Genomic DNA, 21,121 nt, shown 5'->3' with positions numbered 1-21,121 from the left:
ACACTTGCACAGTATACCTCGCCACGAATAACACAAAGCTAGCAGTTTTCCTGACATGCACAAGTGCTATCTAGGAGCACACATCTCACAGGTGGCACGAGTACCCGACTCCAACATTGTTTTAACTTATGTTGTCTACAAATATGGTGGCACTTGATCCCTACACCAGTTGTTGACATATTGAAATGCAACTATTACAGTAATTCTGACAGGTCGCTGTTGTCTGTTTTTCCTCCCCCCTTTTTCCTGTTCCTTATCCCAACAGGCTCCAACGATAGACACCAGGCAATTGTATTTAAATTAGTCCTGATGATGATCCCCCTTATCTAGGAGCTAGGGATCGAAACGTCGACTGTTCTAAAACAATGCCACAAACTGACCATTGAGTGACATTATTGTGGACATTGTTTGGCAAAGCTTGCTTTACTAGATTTCAAGTGCAAGCCACCGTGGCTCCAAAGTTATTGCCTGATATTTTGTATGTTTTGCACTACTTAGTTCGTTCAGCTGTTTTGTAACTGAACAATTCTTGCCCCCTTTTGTTTGGAAAAAAAAAGTTTAGAATACAGTTATCTCGCACCGTCTTTAACTGAGTTCTTGCATTGCCTTACTTCTGGGGCACTTTAAAATAGAATTAATGGATGACTCCCAGGGTAGAAACTATATTCATTTTGCCTTCTGGTTTGATGAGCATTCTTTGCAGAGATGGCGTACTTACTCCTGCCTAGCGCCAATGTGACATGTCTGGGAGCACTATTTCGAATTACTGATTCGATTCCCTCTGTTCCAACCCAGCCTCACCTCCTTCGGAGGGCCCAACAAGTAGGGTTGAGTTTGACATAGTAAGGGGCCTTGTAAAGCTCCAGTACGCTTTATAGAAATATAATCTTCGCAGGGCCTGATACACTTTCTCTGACTGTCGCAACTATTCACCCATTTATCTACGCCCGCTGCATACTTCCTGTAAGACAACTGGAGTTCAGTTTTCGAGTGAATGCTGGGCTCACATTGGCAGGTGATCTTCCTCACTCTCACTCATCCTCACTCACCCTCAACCCCTCACCCTCACTCACCCTCAACCCCTCACCCTCACCCACTCACCCTCAACCCCTCACCCCCTCACTCACCCTCACTCTCACTCATCCTCATCCTCACTCAACCACCCTCAACCTCACTCACCCTCAACCCCTCACACTCTCACCCTCACTCACTCACCCTCAACCCCTCACCCTCACTCACTCACCCTCAACCCCTCACCCTCAACCCCTCACCCTCAACCCCTCACCCTCAACCCCTCACCCTCACTCACTCACCCTCACTCACCCTCAACCCCTCCCCCTCGACCCCTCCCCCTCAACCCCTCCCCCTCACCCTCACTCACCCTCCCCCTCAACCCCCACCCTCACTCACCCTCCCCCTCAACCCCTCACCCTCAAACCATCACTCACCCTCAACCCCTCACCCTCAACCCCTCACTCACCCTCAACCCCTCACCCTCACTCACCCTCAACCCCTCACTCTCACTCACTCACCCTCAACCCCTCACCCTCCCCTCACCCTCAACCCCTCACTCACCCTCACTCTCACTCACCCTCACTCAGCCTCAACTACTCCCCCTCACCCTCACTCACCCTCACCCTCTCACCCTCAACACCTCACTCACCCTCACCCTCACTCACCTTCACTCACCCTCAACACCTCACCCTCACCCACCCTCACCCTCAACCCCTCACCCACCCTCAACCCCTCACCCTCACTCACCCTCACTCACCCTCACTCACCCTCACCCTCACACAGTGCAATAGTTCTCAGACCATTTCAGTTAGAGCTTTTAGAAATGTTTATGGCTTTTTTTATTTGTAATACTTTAGCATTGGCTACAGGAAACAAAAATGCTAAACATTTACAAAAAAAACCCATAAACAATTCTAAAAACACTAACTCTAATGGTGCGAGACCTATTGCATTTCCAATGCTTGTTAAATAAGATGGATGCGTTAAACATACTAGGTTTCAAGCCTATGGCCATTTCAAATCTACTGTATGTTGAAGTTTTTTTTACTGTATACTTCTATTTTGATGTGCTGGCCATTGCCAGCATGATGACAGGGAAGGATTGAAGCATGTGAATATATAAAATATCCAATGTTTGAGAACAGGTGTTTTTCTTGTTTTAAGGGCCAGACAGGCCTGACAGATTAACTTCTCAATTTCCCTCAGATGACAGGTTATAGACCACAAATTATCACCTGGGAAATTGCTACAGATAGAATAGATTTGTAAGAGGCACTCTCCATAACCTTCCCCAATGGCACTTCAGTCATTCTCACAATGCTAAATATTTCCCCCACAGCCTGCTATACTTTCTCACTGAACATTGTTCATAAGCATTTAAATAATCATCAAAACAAAACAGTGACAACTATAATTATCTTATTCTTTTATGTTATGTTATCAAAACATTTATTTTCATTGTTTTATTTTATCAAAGAATTTTTTCTATTCTTTTTAAGTTCATATTTTCATTGCATCTTTTTTATATCAAAACACATTATACATATATATGTAGAGGAAAATGAGGAAAATATTTAGCATTGTGTTTACTCCTATCCCCTTTAGACTATTAATAGAGGGGGTCCCTTAACTCTTGCTTTACCTTCAGTCATTCTCATACACCTGGACCAGATATTTTTGGACTGATTCTGTTCCAAAGAGGTTGCTTGTCACAGGCAGACAAAGGTGTGTGCTGCAGATAGAACTCCACCGATCTTATGTTGAAATTTGACTATTTGGTGTGACTGCCAGAGCTCCAAAGACATACATCTGTACCAGTTGGCAAAAAAACAATCTAATGTGGATTCTATACTGTGCTGCTTTATGGGTTCCAGGGAGGGACGACCATTCACCTCAAAACAAATCTACTTTGAAGAAAAATGTGCAGGCCGGATTCCAATACTTGATAGCAACAGTGTTCTAAGCATGTGATCTCCAGCAGCATACACTGCAAACCGATCGGCTCTCCCTGCAAATCCCATAAAGGCAATCAATCCTTTGTGTAATGAAGTACATTGCATTTAAAGGGCCCCTACTGGTATGCCCACTATGGCAGCGACACCCCCATGAAGTACAGAAATCATCAAATGGGTCAACACTGAAAAAAGGAGCAACGACTGCCAGGAGGGATCCTTTTAGAGCACAAATAGGCGCGCGAAGCACACAAAATGGCATCCATTACCTTGTATTCTGTCTTTCTTCAGATCAATTCGTTCAAGTAAGGGAATGAGGTAGGCACCACTCTTGCCCGTTCCGTTCTTTGCGCGAGCCAAAATGTCTCTCCCAGACAATGCAATTGGAATACTTTCCTCCTGTAAGTCAACATGAGGGAGAAGTCAGTGGGGTGCCCAACCGATGAGAATAAAATGTTCCTGGAAATATCTTTCAGCAGATTTCCTTGCAGTGAAGCATAAACAGAGTTTAATAAATTGGATGCTTACACTCTTTCAAAAGTACGCATTTCACGTGTTCAAACACCAGTCAGATCTCCTTGTACTCTGTACTACTACTGATCACTTATTAGTTCATGAACAGATCACTCAAAAGCAGAGGACACTTGACAACATGAGCCAGGAGTTCAAACAGCTGGACATTTTTCTGAAGCTTGAGCTCGGTTTTATGTAGCCCACATGATTGCAAATACAGTAAAGAAAGGCTCTTCTAATTCCTTGTTTTCCATCACATCTACCTTTACTGAATTCATAATTATCTCCATGTAGGTGGATGCCAGAAGTGGACAGACATAACAAGCATTTATGGATTAAGATTCTGTGGTGAGAGATCATTAAAAGTGGACATTGCACAGTAAACATTCTATCACTCGTGCACAAGTTGCAGATTACACCCTGCTCTTCAATGAGAAGTATTAATTAATAATGACCGAGCACCAGACAAAGGTCTTTCTGGAATGGAAAATTGCTTAAAATCTACAAACCCGGTCATATTGGGATTAAAATGAACTTCTCTAGTTACGCCACAATACTCATCTGCCGCCATCTTACACAGAATTTGAAGTACAATACGGTTTAACTTCACAATTTAGGAGCAAAACGATTCAGTAAAATGAGTGGGAACTACTAGGACGAAGCAAATGCCATGCAGTATGCTTAATTTCAGAGCGTAAGATAATACAGAATATGTATTATCAAAGCTAGAAATGCTAGGCCTTCCTTCATTTACAGAAATCAGAACTCCCGAAAGTAATTAGAGCTGTCCCACTTAATGTTAGTCACTTCAGACCCACCTGAATCGGAGACGGTTTCTCCCAGCCCATTTCAAAAATTCCCATTAGCAACTCCCGCTTCAAACAGTAATCTTCAAATTCATTGCCTTTGGTGGAGGTGACGTCCTGTGCAGGTAGGAAAAAGAAAACATGGTTACATGGGGCTTCAGTAGATGCAAAGTCCCTGTCCTTTTCTAGAAGTATTCACCATAGCATTTAGGAACCTATCCATGGCACCATTAGTACATAAACTTATGGCTGTGGTCATAGATTGCCAGTACAGTACTGGTTACCTTACTAGCAGTAAGCAGTTTGGTGTTCTCCAACTCCTCCTTATTTAGCAACGCTAGCAGAAGTAAGCAGCCTATCATCTATTTGCCCCTGGTGAAAGCAAGCAGTCTGGTTCTGGTAAACACTGCAGCAGTTAGTACCGTCTATCTATTTTATACCAATACCAAATATCAATCTACATTACGACTTGGGAAATACACTACGCTTCAGCCAGTATTATGTTAAGCCCAATAATGTCCCTGGGGCTTGTCAAAGACCCCTGCCAGATACAAGGTTAATAACTTATTTCCCAAATAGGTCTAACTCTTTTCTCTGTCCAAGTTTTTTTTCTTAAACTCCTCATAGATGTACATATCTAGTCATTCTAGTTACCATGTCTCAATGCTAGGTTGTTTGGGCTATTTCACTGGCAACAATTGGTAAACAAGTTACTTATAGTAACTTCATTTCTAGATTGCAAGCTAGCAGAAGAGTTCTATAGCTCCCTTGTTAACCAGAGAAGCATGGTACTCCGCAACTAAGATAACTCAGTCATGTCACACTGATTATAAAAGTGAGCTTGACAACATGTGGACGAATGATTAGCATGAAATCAGAAGAAAAGTGTGACCCTTCAGTGTTCAGTAAGAAATTAAATAGGACAACACGGCATAATAGCAATCAGTAGAGCAGGTAGGAGCAGGAAAATAAATCACGATCTATTCAGATTCAGCTTATGTGCCTACCACTGTAAATTCCAGCATTAGGAGATGGAGCAGGAGAGATTTTCTTGAGTCAGACGGAAGTGCCGTTATGCATAGGAATCTCCTAGAGTGTTTAATAGAGGTACTTGTGTTACCACAGGCAGTGGCAGCTGTGAAATGTTCAGCACATACTAACGGGTAGGATTGTGTGTCTTGGGGTAATGCACTAGCTCATTGGGCAGCTAAAGATGCAGCTAGGGCACCCCCTGCCTGTACCATCAGGTTCACATGTCCCTTCTTGGGTAGCTCACACTGCCTCACCAACTGAGTCCTACTACCACAGACATCACGCTTCATTATGCGGAGACAGTGTGTTTGCATCTTAGAGAATTGCACTCCACGAGAGAGTTCTAGGCAGCTAGATGCTGCTACCAGTCAGGGGGTAACCTGATATGTAAACAAATATCTAAAAGTAAATCAGTGATGTCTCAGGCTTTACTTACAACAGTTCTTTGTCAGTTGCATTTACCAGCTCCTATTTAATTAGATCATTTGTCTATGCTAATACAAGACTAGTTGATCCCCAAATTGCAGGAGATGCTTACCATGTACTTTCATACGTTTGCCAACAATTCTCCCCCAACCAACACAGAAAGTGATAAATTCAACAATACCACGACCACAAGGTCTGTTTAAATCTCTACATATTGACTTTGTAGACATGCTAGATAGGTGCAACAATTATCAAGATCTTAGTTTGTCCTTTTTCCCGATGGGTTAAAGGACCATGTATCCAAAGTGATGCCAAGTCAGCTGCTACCGTTCTGATTGAGGTGATTCCAAGCAGGAAAATTCCAGAAGCGATAAGGTGGGAGAACAGCAATGTTAGGGATAAAACAAACTATCCTCTGTTTACCAGCAACTAAAGAATAAGATTAGTTAGCTATGTGCCACGTTGCATAGGAAGTGATAGTATTGCCTCCTGACACCTCTTCAGATAGTGACAGGGAGGCCTATGAATGTACAGATACCTGCCACTAGAAGTAATGTACAGGGAAAAAACAGCAGAATCTTAAATGAAATGCACGTTTACTACTATGAATTAATCAAGGTTCATTTTTAAACCGGTAACCAAAGGGAAGGAGAAGCACGCAACAGCTGAGGTAGACCTCCCAGTTGTGCACATAGACTATTGCCAATGTTCGCAAATGTCACAAATGGAAACGGTCCGATCGACAACTTTTACAGTGACCATGGTGACCCCCCCCCACCCCACCCACTGTCCTCAAGACAGATGGCAGTAAACTTGGATCCACCTGCCCGATCTTTGTCTGAAACCAGCATCACGCCAAGCGTCAATGACAATGTAAATGGAAGAGGGAAGAAGACTATAAAAATACCCCCCCCCCCCGCCGAACGGTCATTATGTATTTTTGTCCTTCAGATCTTAATATCTTTTCCATTACTGCTCTTCAATAGCAACACATCTCCTAGCTCTAATCTCACACACCTACGAAGGCAACTCTATTCATGCCGTGTCCCATAGTGTATATGCCAGATTAGCAGATGTATCAGCATGCTTCAAAGGTTCAGAAAGCACCACTGAATCACGCTTTGTTTGCTCTCCAATTACTCATGCTCAAGCATCAGATAGGCTATATTCAGCTGAAGATTTACCCTGAAGCACAGCTCTAGGTCTATTGCATCTCGGCTTGTGTAGGACTAAGGCCCAAATGCAACTAACATGTCAAAGTAGCAAGTTAGTTTTCCAGTCAAATCCACAAATAGGACTTCAGCAGAAGTTTTATATACCCTTACAGATAGTCAGGACATTAAGGCTCAGACAGCATGCATAAAGAAACTTCGATCAGTTTGTGCCCCTTATCATTGGCATTCGTATATTGAAATTTCATGTAGTCATGTCTTTATGCAGTGGTACGGATGTTAGTAGGGTGCAGTAAGAAATTGTGCGGATATGGCACAACAATATTGCATGTTGCACTTGGATGGATAGTACAGCGAGTCCTAAGCCAGCCATGAGACCAACGCCGTTTTTTGTGTTTCAGAGGAAATGGCGCCGTTCATGTAGGAAACAGTTAACTGTAGAGCCACAATAGATCAAGCCAGCAAGCAAAGGGGGGGGGGGGGCACCTTCAGCCTCATGGACCATTACTGGAGGTGTGGATAAGTGCTGTACACCTAGTTACCACTTAGCTGGAGAGGCCTCCATCTTGCACGCCCCGGTTTTGGTCATTTCTGGAGTTAACATATCAAGTTTACATGAACACCCCTTGAGGTGTCCAACAAGTTTTTCACATCATTGAAGGAAGAACTGCAGAGTATTATGGCACTACTACCTAAACGATGTTCCTCAAGAGTATAGGTTGTTTAATGATGCACAGCTGTTCTTTAGAAGCATTTTGTTTAGGCTAAGGCAACAGCTCGATGGTAGCAGATTACTCGTTGGGAGCTTCTTCAGTGCATCAACACTACAAAAGATAGATTTAATGCCAAAAAGGAAGAACGAGTGATCGGAGAGGGACAATGTAGCACTGTAATGTACTTGACCATATGACAGCCAGGCAAAGAGGGGTATGTGCCAAGATAGGAACTGCTGTTGTACTAATGTACCAGCAAATGATGCGGACAATGGAACTTTGTCAGAGGCCATACGAACACTGTATAATCTACAGAAGAAAATGGAAGATAATTGGCTTACCCAATGGTGTTCTTTTTTTACCATCCTAGATGTTGGCACGGTTGAGCCTTGTTGCCAGCTATTGGGGTCCTACTAGTTGTGTATTAAACTATCCAATGAGTTCTAGCAGGTTGTAGAAGGATTGGTATAACGGCAGGTGGGATGTTTCTAGTTAAGACACGTGTAGTAGATGCTCAGGGAAACACATCACTTAGTGGCAATTGTAGACCGAGGTTTAGAACCAGTAGTTGAAATAACTACAGGAGGGAATGATAATGAAGGAATGAAAAATAAAAAAAACGGCACCACAGTAATCAGTATAGAGCGTCGCACATCTATCTATACTTGTGTAAAGAGCAGTACAGTACAAAAAACTGGTGCTGATAAGTAAAAGGTGAAGAGTTCAATTGAAGACCTCTAAGGTCCTAGTTAAAGAAAATCTTATGTTTAGCAAGCTTGAAGGAATTTATGGCCTTCACATACAGGCACACCGGCACCTATTCTGTGTTTTCAATGGATTGAAACATGTTTAGACAATAGGAGCAGGAGACTGAATTATACAGAAACACAGCTTCTGATAAAGGTCTTAGGAGAAAAATGATAAAGCACATGCACAAATAAATATGCATTCACCACAAATACACATGCATTCAAAAGTAGAATACTTAGTTTGCTAAGCATCGTTAGAACTGCAATAAAGTATGTATAGAAAATGAGGTTAAAGTTTAAGGTGACGGGTAATTTCATATTTTGTAACCAGTGAGTAACTTACTTAATTTTAAAATTTTGTAATAAGCATCGTCTGACTGGGTAGTAAAAAAAGCTGCCAGTGAAGTAGCAAATTGGGGCTGGTTTACCTGTGTAGGGACAGTCGCTCTCCTTGCTGCAACAGTAAAGATCTGGTTTTACATTGCCAAGAGGAGTCTGTTTTTAAGCTACCCTGCAACAAGTGCAATTCATAAAACTGTTCAGAGCCTGCCAAGCTACCCAAGAAAAGGAGGGAATTTGGTCTGAGTAATCTTGTGACTTTCGATCCCACTTAAATCACCAATTCTTCAGTTTAATTTTCAGTGACACCTTTCATACCCCCATTTGGCTATCAAGGAAGGACACGCAGACACTTACAAAGTAAATAAGTTCCATTATTGACTTTCAAGATGGAAACTTTTCTAAAAACCCTGCTATTGGTAGAGGAAACCATGACAATGCCCACACTGAGAACTGGGTGTTTGGAAAGACTAACTAGATTTCCTAAGAAATCTGGATACCCATGTTCAATTCTCAAGTAATAGTTCTACTTGTGTATGAGAGTGAGAAACTTTGTTGGATTAATTAAAATCATTACAATCGTCCGTTTATGGGATCACAGAATATTAAAAGTGGCATTCATCTGAGATTGTTTAAAGGAAGGGAAGAAACAAAAAATTAATTCACATGGTTAAACAACTTATTTATCATACTTCTGTATGATTCTCACACTTTTAGCATCAGAGGATGCACAGGACCTGTAGTTGCAGTCTAACCTGAAGGCATATTTAAAATTTACAATTTGGCTTTGGGAATTTGAAGGAAGACAAGTTTAACATTCCTTCAAAGGTGCAACAAAATTTACCAGCTACTATCTTGGGATATCAGATACTTTATACCTACATTCCTCATCTCATTCCACTTCAGAAGAGATCCTACGCCTAGAGTTGCACTTGGAATGCTCACTGTTACAACAAAAACTATATTCTACGAGCCCTAGTTATCGACCATCTCTGCCACAAGTCACTTGCCAACCCAGGAAGCAAAAGAAGGCACAAGGACCCTTTAAAAGTCATGAATGACTCCACTTTGCACTAAGAGGCAACACAAACCTTCCTATGTGATCTAATACTGCATTTTTAAATGCAATGCTCTCTGGCTAGTTCCCTCAAAACCTTGAGCAGAACAAACATGCTAGTACACAGCAGTAGGCAGCAATTGTCTGTCTGCTATAGATATCAATATAAAACCCACAATTGTTAAGAGATCAGCAAAAAGTTAAAAAGCGTACTGTTTTGTCTGTTCTTCTCGATGTCCCTTTACTTTGGAACGTATTTAAGAGGGCACAGGCCCTTAAATTAGTAAGTTTACAAAGTATTTTACAAACCATGCATATAACTCAGACATAAAAGGTATGTTCTGATAAGTGTAATGTGCATTAGGCAGCCTGGCCTTTAGGAATGCTGGTTGAAACTAACGATTGAACATCCAGAGAGCTGCTGAGCCTATCCTTGACCAAGTGCAAAGACCAGTAAATCACCAGAGGATGAATAAATATTTTTAGTAGATCCAGCAGAAAAATACAATGCTGGGTAGCTGCTAGACCACCATACCTCTTTTAGACAAGGGCAGGTTCTGACTCTGCAGACAAACAGCTCAGCCTCCAAGCTTTTGTTCTCCTCTCAGCAGTATAAAGCTATTTTGGCTATTAATGAAAGCCTTACGAACACACCTCCATTGTCAAACTCCTGTAATTAGCAATGCAATAGGTCTCGCATTAGGAAAGTTTGAGCTATTGGTATTGTAAATGACAATTTTTTTATTTATGTGTTGGTTTTGAAAATAACGAAATTAATAGCTTTGTCATTTACAACGCAAATGTGACACCTATAGCATTTGTAATGCAATATGTGTTGTATTTACGTGACTTAGATGTATTGATATTACAAAAAACAATGGCTTTTAATTTTTTTAAATACTTAAATAAAAGTTGTTGTAATTTAGAATGGCAATAGCTTAAACTTTTGTGAAGATTATGTTCAGTGTATTTTATTATTAAGAAAATCCAAGAACAGAAGTGAAATATTAACATCTTCTTGTGACATTTGTAATAAAGCTTGAAACATTGAGAGAACATTTGAACCAGTTGTTGAATGGTTGCACAGATTGATGCTGTGGTGGCGCAGAGTGATGTGGTGGCGACGAGTGATGCTGTGGCGTTCAGTGATGCTGTGGCGTTCAGTGATGCTGTGGTAGCGTGGTGCCCCTGAGTGATGTGGTGGTGCCGAGTGAAGCTGTGGTGATGCAATAGATAGGAGTCCGATAGATAGATAGATAGGAGTCCGATAGGCGATAGATAGATAGTAGGAGGGCGATAGATAGTAGGAGGGCGATAGATAGATAGTAGGAGGGCGATAGATAGATAGTAGGAGGGCGATAGATAGAAGGAGGGCGATAGATAGATAGGAGGGCGATAGATAGATAGGAGGGCGATAGATAGATAGGAGGGCGATAGATAGATAGGAGGGCGATAGATAGATAGATAGGAGGGCGATAGATAGGAGGGCGATAGATAGAAGGAGGGCGATAGATAGATAGATAGGAGGGCGATAGATAGATAGATAGGAGGGCGATAGATAGGAGGGCGATAGATAGAAGGAGGGCGATAGATAGATAGATAGGAGGGCGATAGATAGATAGATAGGAGGGCGATAGATAGATAGATAGGAGGGCGATAGATAATAGGAGGGCGATAGATAGAAGGAGGGCGATAGATAGATAGGAGTCCGATAGGCGATAGATAGATAGAAGGAGGGCGATAGATAGATAGATAGGAGGGCGATAGATAATAGGAGGGCGATAGATAGATAGAAGGAGGGCGATAGATAGATAGGAGTCCGATAGGCGATAGATAGATGGAAGGAGGGCGATAGATAGATAGGAGTCCGATAGGCGATAGATAGATAGATAGAAGGAGGGCGATAGATAGAAGGAGGGCGATAGATAGAAGGAGGGCGATAGATGATAGATAGAAGGAGGGCGATAGATGATAGATAGAAGGAGGGCGATAGATGATAGATAGAAGGAGGGCGATAGATAGAAGGAGGGCGATAGATAGAAGGAGGGCGATAGAAGGAGGGCGATAGATAGAAGGAGGGCGATAGATAGAAGGAGGGCGATAGATAGAAGGAGGGCGATAGATAGAAGGAGGGCGATAGATAGAAGGAGGGCGATAGATAGAAGGAGGGCGATAGATAGAAGGAGGGCGATAGATAGAAGGAGGGCGATAGATGATAGATAGAAGGAGGGCGATAGATAGAAGGAGGGCGATAGATGGAGGGAGGGCGATAGAGGGAGGGCGATAGACAGAGTGAGGGCAATAGATAGACAGATAGACTGAGGGCGATAGATAGAGTAATTATGTGGCACTGAGTGGTATTTGGAGTGTAGGTTGCGTTGAGTGCAGTGTAATTGTGTAGCATAATTATGTGGCACTGAGTGGTATTGTGTGGAGTGTATGAGGTATTCAGTAGAGTGTAATTGTGTGCAGTGTAATTATGTGGCACTGATTGGAGTGTATGTTGCATTGAGTGCAGTGTAATTATGTAGCATATAGTAATGTGGCACTGAGTGGTATTTGGAGTGTATGTTGCATTGAGTGCAGTGTAATTATGTGGCGTGTAAATATTTGGCACCGAGTGGTATTTTGAGTGTATGTTGCATTGAGTGCAGTGTAATTATGTGGCGTGTAATTATGTGGCACTGAGTGGTATTGTTTGGAGTGTATGTTGCATTGAGTGTAGTGTAATTATGTAGCATATAATTATGTGGCACTGAGTGGTATTGTTTGGAGTGTATGTTGCATTGAGTGTAGTGTAATTATGTAGCATATAATTATGTGGCACTGAGTAGTATTGTGTGGAGTGTGTGTTGCATTCAGTAGAGTGTAAATATGTGGTGTGTAATTGTGTGGCACTGAGTTGGATTTGGAGTGTATGTTGCAATGAGTGCAGTGTAATTATTTGGCGTGTAATTGTGTGGCACTCCGTGGTATTTGGAGTGTATGTTGCATTGAGTGCAGTGTAATTATGTGGTGTGTAATTATGTGGCAACAGAGTGGTATTTGGAGTGTATGTTGCATTTAGAGCTGTGTAATTATGTAGCATATATTTATGTGGCACTGAGTGGTACTGTTTGGAGTGTATGGAGTGTATGTTGCATTGAGTGCAGTGTTCATTGCGCACACATAGCGCCGCTGTTTGGTAAAGTGAAAGCGCCTAGGAGATGTAAAAAGTCACGTACCAGGCGCACACAAACACACAAAGGCGAGATGGCAAGTGTAAAGGATATATATGTGTGTTGAGCACTGGAAGATTAAGTGCTGTGTCTGATTATTTACAAATGATTTATGAACATTGGGAGGCTGATAAACCAAGCGGACTAGCACAAATTTGAGCCTATGACTATTTGGTGTGGCACATATTCCTGCAGTTCGTAGGCACACTAGTACGCTCAGCTATCAAACCAGAATATAAAGCACCGCAATGTACATCATTGGGCACCCATAGCGCCGCGGTTTGGTAAAGTGAAAGCGCCAAGGAGATGTAAAAAGTCACGTACCAGGCGCACACAAACCCACCTCTTTACATTGCTGCCTCTAAAATATTGCAGAAGTGTCCGGGAACGATCGGGCAGATGTGGCCTCTGGCTGGTCCCCCCTGCGTGGTATGGTAATTATTGTATATATCTATACTAGCGCTATCATTGTGCACACATGGCGGTGCGGTTTAAGGAAGTGACCAGTGGCTTGCTCGTATTCCGTCAGAACTTGCATTCCATTTGCCTTTTTGTAGCACCTCCTAGTAAAGAGCTATAATATTTACTGGCTAGCCTATAAAACAAGCAGCGGGTATTCTCGTGCTGTCTAGTCCCAGGCTGCAAGGGCTTCCAGATCACAGTGCTCAGACGCTGGGGCTCGAGCGAGCACTAAAGTGACATGTTTCGGATAGGTGAGCAATAGCATTGAGCTGTGGGGCGCGATAACGAGACAGGGCGACAGTTTCAGCATCCGTGTGACAGACAAGGTTAAAGCAGGACAAGAGCTGCATGTAGCGCTGCATACCGTACAAAGAGCCGTTGCAGGGCATCCGATGCGTGCAGGTTGGCAGCCTAGAAGTGCTCCCAAGCACAACTCCCGGAGGCTGCCGTGGTCTAGAGCGCCACACACATACCATCCCAAGGGTGACGGCAAAGTGAGGGGCGGGTCCGCATCCTTCACTGAGCACCAAGAGTGAGAGGCATGGGATGTGGGTAGAGGGCACGCCTCGGGAGCTGGTGGGCACATGGTGGAGGAGATGCCCACCAGGAGGGATGCCCAGCTGAGGTTGCTGGCAACTGCATTTTCAAGGGGTATGAAAGGTGCTCCCCAGGGAGTTTAATACAAGTTATGCTCTGACACTAATCGTCCCCGCACTCACCTCTCAGCGCTGCCTCTTCTCCCCAGTGATGTATTTCTGAAAGGGGCACCTCGCTGCCCAAGAAGGTGGATGGAGGTGGCCCCTGATTATTCCTGCACTTCCGGTTTGCCCTCTGTGAATGATAGGAGGGAGGGGGCATGCCGCACCAACGCAATTAAAATCGATGTAAGGTTACCGTGGCACAGGGCACAAAGGGGGCATGCCGCAACAACGTGATTAAAAGCGTTTAAAGCTCCCCGGGCATAAACTTGCCTTCTGCTGGGGCGGGACTACATCCCCCAGCATTCCTACACTTCCGGTTTACCCTCAGTGGTGGGGAGGAGGGGCCACGTCGCAAAAACGTGCTTGAAAGCTCTTTAAGCTTTCCGTGGCAGGGACGCTCCTGGGACAAAGGCGGGTCGGTCTTTCGTCTTACGAAGAGATGGCAATAAAAATAAACCAGGAGTCTGGGGAGAGAAGCGGAGGGGGCTCGAGGCACATTGCAGTCGCCTGCCCCCGCCGCCTACCAATCCGTGCAGCCGCCACCACCGCGGGACGAGAGGAGCCCAAGAGACCCGGTGAGTGGGGTCGGGGGGGCTGTGAATGCGCGCGTGAGCCCGTGGGAGAGGTGGGAGTGGGTGTGTGTGTGTGTCTGTGTGCTGTGTGCTGACTTGCTGGGAATCGGAGGCAGGAGATGTGCACGGTGCCGGCCTGGACGTGCGCGTCCACAGAAACCTATCGCCGCGCGTGCCGACCCCCGTCTCAGATTCCCAGGAGACAGGCGACATAAGTTGTCGAGCTGGACGCAATGCTTTGCATTGCTATCTCCAGCTTGACCTAAAAAGGAGATTGTTGCTCGCAGTTTCACTTAAAGGCTTAAAATGGGGACCACTCTAGGGTCATTTTTTCCAACAAAGTGCATCCTATTTACTACTTCAATTCACAGCAATAAGGCAGTCTTGCTTGTTGACCAATATCAGTGTGTGCTGGATCAGAGAAAGCCTCCTCAGTGGGTTACTGAAACTCCCTGCTGGTTCATGTGAACAAAACCCAGTCTCGCTGCTATGACTAGCACCCAAGACAACATAAGAACATTTTGGCAGTGGAGTAGCAGAGTGAGGCACTGTCCAAGAGCTCATGACAAGCTATGGTATGCCAGGAACACATTTCTAGGCTAGAACATGAAGAAAATACAGTAAAGGGACTAGAGGTTTTGCAAGGGCTGTGCATCTTTATTGTAGACCATCAGCTAATTTTTCCAAGAGCTCAACTTGCAAGGTTGAAGCACACTTGCAAGGTTGAAGCACAGACTCCTGGCTTATGGCGAAGTAATCTTGCCTTAAATACTATGAGCTTCAACCTAAGGGCCAGATCAAAGTTACAGCATCCATCTGAAGGGGAGACTGCGTGGCCTTTTGAGGTTTGGGCCACTTTGAGCTGTTACCACATCTCCTCAGAACCCCTTAACCAAGCTCTCCTGCTCAAGAGAAGCCAGCCTTGAGCTATGTGCAGACTCACTTTGTGGATGACCAATGTTGGCAATACAATGTCTACAATTACAGATTTGAGGAAGGGCTAGGAAACATAGCAAGTAGATCAATATACATCAAATGATCCATTCTTCTAAATAGAATAGATTCAGTCTCCTGCCAGCTGTAAGATTGTTATGAAAACTCCACCTGTAAGACTGCAGTATGTTCAAACCTGGCATCCAGAAACAAGGAGTGGAGGCAAGGTTTTGGTCATAAAGTTTCCTATCAGAGCAAACCTATAATACAGGACAACTTCCCTGAAACAAAGCACATAGACTAACTTACTAGAGGTTCCCTATAACAAAGGAAAAGGCTACAAACTCCAGTTATAGCCTTTTTTCTCTCAAAATTACACATTAGTGGATGAATTTAGATTGTATACCAAATTCAACTGTCCATGTATGACTTTACAGCAGAGAGCAAATATAGTCCAAACATTCCACTTAACCTAATTGAGGTTGTATGCACCGAGTGAATAAGACCGGCTTAAGCAAACAATCAGGTCTTCAACTTTTGCCTAAAGACAGCAGGTGATGTGAAAAATCCAATGTTCAGTGTAGAGGTGAGAATCCAGATAGAGCTTCATCTTTTTTTTGCTAAGAGACTTGAAACAGCCTGGTAAAGAGATAATCTGGACCTTGTTGGCAAACATTTTGAAAGACATGCTACAGATCCAGTTAACTTGCGCTTTAATGAGTTGCACATGAGCATATTCACTTTTCTACCCTCCTTCATGGTCACCTGTGATTGACAGATTACCTACAGCATCATTCAAAACTTGTGAAAGCTGCCCAGCCACTGAGGAACAGAGTTATCGACCAACAAAGCCTGCCTTTTACTTTTAAGGATTAGCATCCACAAATACTTCGTGCCTGAAATAAACATATCGAACACATGATCTCCTTAGCAGATTCTTCACCCCAAAGGTAGGTATGCATGTGGCGTTTCTATAGCGCAGACCTAGCCAAAGGGCAGTGGAGTGCTGCAGAGGGGCAAACATAAGCATGAAGTCAAAGTGTGATTGAGGTAGCTGGACTGACTTTTAGTACATTATGATGTAGTGTTCTTTAAGGAGGTGCACATTCAACTCTTTCCTAAATTATAGCAGTGTTGGGGGAACTCCTGATAAATAATAACATATTCCAAACTTGGGGTGCATAGACTGAACGGCTGATTTATTTGTTTTACATTTCTTAGTCTGCAATACAATTGGTGCTCTGGCTAACGGAGAGCCACCAGAGATTGCGAGCTTATGCATAAAATAAGCTGTAATTGCCTTGAACAAGGTGAGGGCCAGCATGGGGAGCTAATGGCGTTCTATCAGGGGTGTGTAGTGATATTTTTTCATGCCTGAATAAGACTTACTGTGGCCATAAATGCCCTTAAGTGGTGCCAGTATGAAGTCTGAGACGCCAAGAAGTAGGAGTTATCACAATCCTGATGCAGAAGTAGGAGGGCTTGAACAGTAGTTCTGAAGTTACTTTCTGGGAGAAACAGTCAATTTCTTTAGAACAGAGCAGATATGTGGCAGTCTTTTGGAAAGGTGTCCCATGACGGTGAAGGCAGCGTCGAGGGGGACTCCAAGTGACTTAGTATTGTTTCTAATTTGGTGTTTGAAGCGGTCTTCGTTCAGGTCATTGAGCTAGGCTTGTTCAGTGCGCTTGGCAATCAGGAATTCATCCAGTTCTGGATGATGTGCAAGTGAAGTTTGAGGCATTGGATGTCTGGAGCACAGATTGCTTTCAAGAGTTGGGCGGTCTTGGCATATTGGTGAATCTCCATACAGGTCTTTTATGGCTCCAAGCAGATCCATGCAGAGGTTACCAGTACCAGGGAAAAGGATTGACAAATCTTTCCTCACAGACTAGATTAACAGTTGCATTTTCATGCTTTCCGCAGTCGAACGTTTTTGAAAAGAAAACCCCCTCCCCAGCCATCTATCGGCGTGCTAGAGGTTAACGCTTAGGTTTCCTACAGTGTAGACTATAGTAACTTGTTATGTTAGTCTGTGTTTCAACCAATGATAAATAGCAGCAATACAGTAAAAATTACAACTAGAAAACAGAATTTCCTGGAGAAAAAAAACGTTCCAATGTACAGTCAAAAAAGGCGAAAGATGAAAGGGAAATGTGTTTAAAGACATCTTAAATACAGGAGAAAAGAAGCCACGGTAATTTGTTTCAGAGCTGAGCTGCACAAACATTTCAATGCCGCAAGTGCGCTCAAAATGCACCTAAAGTCCAAACTGGATTCTTATGAGCCCCATTTACCTTTGTAAAAAAAATATTTCTGGTAAAAAATAATCACTTTATGCACAAAATGGAAATTTGGGCAGAAATATATCAGACTGACCATCAAGTGACTAACTGGAACATAAAATCTCCTGCTGGGGAAGAAAGCACTGATGGCACTAGCAACTTCCCTCCACACAGACAGTGGTAGCAATTACTGCTAGCCACACAGCTGTAGTACTTACACCTCATAACAATTGGTTTTAGTCACGCTTCACAGAAGACTGACATTTCACAGCAAATCCCTATATGGAAAGCTAATTTGCTCATCAAAAAACCATTCCAATGCAAACAAACTATTTTATAGGTTCACTGGTAGAGTCAGACATGAAGTTGGAAAATAGGAAATTTGTATCCACCTGCTACGCAACATTAGCAACCGTCAATTCTCCTACATCTAACACCAATTGTAAATTGTGGGACAGGCAATTTAGAAGTTAATGCACTTTGCAAGCCTTGTCCGCAGTTTATGGCTTTGGTGGAGACCCTTGTTAGAGAACAATGTAACTGCTAGTCACAGCTGCACCCTGCATCAGGTCTAAAATGGTATAAACATTAGTGACATTTTAGCCCTACCTATAGCAACATCACTAAAAGCATGAATTATTAGAAATCACTCCAACTCAATACTATGTTTACACCAAGTAGTCTTACTATATTCATAATAAACATTAAGTCTGCTCTCGGACATAGCTTAGTACCCATACACCTGGGAACAATAAACAGTCTTAGCATAGAATTCGATTCAGTAATAAACACAGATCTTCATGTACATCTGCTGCAAGCTGGTGACTTAAGATATCAACTTTCTAAACCTGATTAATAAAAAACGAGTCTAATTACGGCTTAAGCTGATCTGGCTTTGCTACACAAAAGAAAATACATTTACAAGTCAGGCAAGTGCCCCAACTATCAAAAAATAGAAAATTAACTTCACACATGCTCAATTAGACTTGGGCATGCCAAGAAACAGGTTGTAATTCAAATTCAAATAGCTGATTCCTGTGGAGAATAAAGAACTCAAATGATTTGCAGTCAGTGAAAATCTGCTCATTAACCAGCACACAGATCTTAACCATCAACCATCCATACTTACGGATGTTTTAATACGTAGATCCTTTGGAGGGAGTTTTAAAGTCCTTTTCCAATCATCACCAGGTCTGAAGAGAAAGAAAAAAAAAGTGCCAAGTCAGAAGGTGTAGAAATGTTGTATAGTCATACAAATCTATAATTTGACACCAGCGAACGAAATGTACGCTACGGAACACATTTATATTGCAACCAAAAAGCAAATTGGAGATACTCAATTTATGAACTATAATGCAAATTAAATAGGTGCAAAAAGTATACATAAGGTAAAATGGTAAAAATCAATTGGTTACTTTGCAAATCTATATTCAAAGGCAAGGTAGTTGAATTCGATGTCGGGTAAAGTTAATTTCCCCACTAACATTTTACAATTTTTTAGAGCCTTTCAATCTGAGATGGTTATGGTTCAGTTCCCAAAAACGACTGTACAAGAGGAGACATCTAAAAAGTTTAATTTTGATCAATATTTCAAAGCTACAAAATAAAATTTACAAAGCACGGTCAATTTAGAAAAATGTTTAAGAGCAAGGAATTTCACAATGGCTACACAGAAAGTGAAATAGTAAATTTTGTTTGGTACAGCCCTGTGTGTAAAACAGACACTTCCAAATGTGCCCACTGAACACACGATACAGTTGCTTTGCTGTGCATTGGTTTACCCTCTAGGGAGAGCTGTCCTCATGACCCTTCACTTGACCAGGAAATAATGAAATCAAACAGGCACTCTATGCTGACAGATTACTTGAAATCTGTCAAACTGGCATTTCTAAATAAATTCAAGATGCAGAAAAATAAACCTTGGTGAAATCATGCTTGCAATTCACAATAAAATGTTCTTATGTCTATTGGCACTGCCCAAAAGGTTACGGAGACATAGGATGGGCGTTCTGTAGCCATTCTAGGGTCTGTCCCATATCACTGCTGAATGGGATCCTCCGAGCATACGACAGGTTGCAAATAGTTGCTCCTTACCTGCTCCGAAGTGTCCATTCTTATGGGTCTTTTGTCTGGTGGTCCCAGGTGGACTAGCATAAATTACAGTTGATACGATGCATGACTGCACCTTTAAAAGTAGTGCCCACAAACTCAGGGCAGTTCTCTGTTCCATATAAGTTGCACTTTATATTTCTACATTTCAGGACACTGCAAAGAGGTTAGCCATCTGTCTGCAGAACTGGACCCATTCTCACTTGATCTACATCCACCCTTACCCACAGCTACATGTTTGCTCAACAGAACTAGAGCAGCCTTTAGTAACTGGGCCTAACACCAAAGCACTTCCCACATTGGGACACACTAGTTGTGTACTTTTCAAAAGGATCATGCATTCTAGCTCACTTTTAGACCATGCACTTCAAGGAATAGCAACAAAAGATCACAACGCTGCTCCTCTGCCATGAAGCAACACACCTATGAACTCCACTTTAGACACTCTTCTAAAGCACTGCTGCTGAGCAGCACGCTGGCCCATCTGCCAATGCGCGTTGGTGCCCTTTTCAGGGGCTATTAAGCGCTATATGCATGTGATTACAGTAAGAAAATCCTTCCATCCAGTTCCATACTTCACCATTAATTGTATTACCATTCTATATCCAATAATGCAGTCATTTCCTATTAGTGAATAAAGTCTTCTGAACCTTGAATTACCCCACTACATAACTCTCAAACGTGCTAGCCACCCATTATTAACCCCTTCCCTGGGCGCGTCCGCCATCGCGCGCACTACCTCTGTAGTGCTGTGCACGTCCGTTGGCCGACTCAGCCCCACTCACTCTTCAGAACTCCCGCACAACGGCAGAATTTGCGCAGCGGTTGGGTTAAGGACTCATGGGTTCTATGCATGAAACCAAAGCTACATTGTTAATTACACTCTTTCATTTATCTTTAGGCATATCTAATTTGCTGGTCTTCCCACTCGCATATATACTTTGATTTCACATGGTTACCTGTACTATTTCTATCAACAGTTTTATCCTTGCTGAAGAATTCATGGGGCCTCACAGTATAACCAGCAGGTTGATGGAGGGTGGAAAGGCTTTCAATGCCAATCGGATCACT

The 21,121-nt window shown here is 42.9% G+C and overlaps 1 protein-coding gene across 1 annotated transcript in view; it reads right to left on the bottom strand.

Annotated features, from left to right (window-relative positions):
* Positions 1 to 21,121, bottom strand: part of DDX6 (DEAD-box helicase 6) — a 222,894-nt gene that overhangs the window by 177,814 nt on the left and 23,959 nt on the right. The window contains exons 3-5 of the mRNA XM_078682219.1: positions 19,071 to 19,134; positions 4,298 to 4,402; positions 3,236 to 3,365 (exon numbers count right to left, since the gene is read on the bottom strand). Coding sequence (XP_078538345.1) covers positions 3,236 to 3,365; positions 4,298 to 4,402; positions 19,071 to 19,134 — 299 coding nt within the window. The remainder of the gene's footprint in view (positions 1 to 3,235; positions 3,366 to 4,297; positions 4,403 to 19,070; positions 19,135 to 21,121) is intronic.

The sequence above is a fragment of the Lissotriton helveticus genome, chromosome 3_1 (assembly GCF_964261635.1).
Source record: "Lissotriton helveticus chromosome 3_1, aLisHel1.1, whole genome shotgun sequence".
In the NCBI taxonomy this organism is placed as follows: Eukaryota; Metazoa; Chordata; class Amphibia; order Caudata; family Salamandridae; genus Lissotriton; species Lissotriton helveticus.
This window is presented reverse-complemented; position numbering and strand designations above follow the sequence as displayed.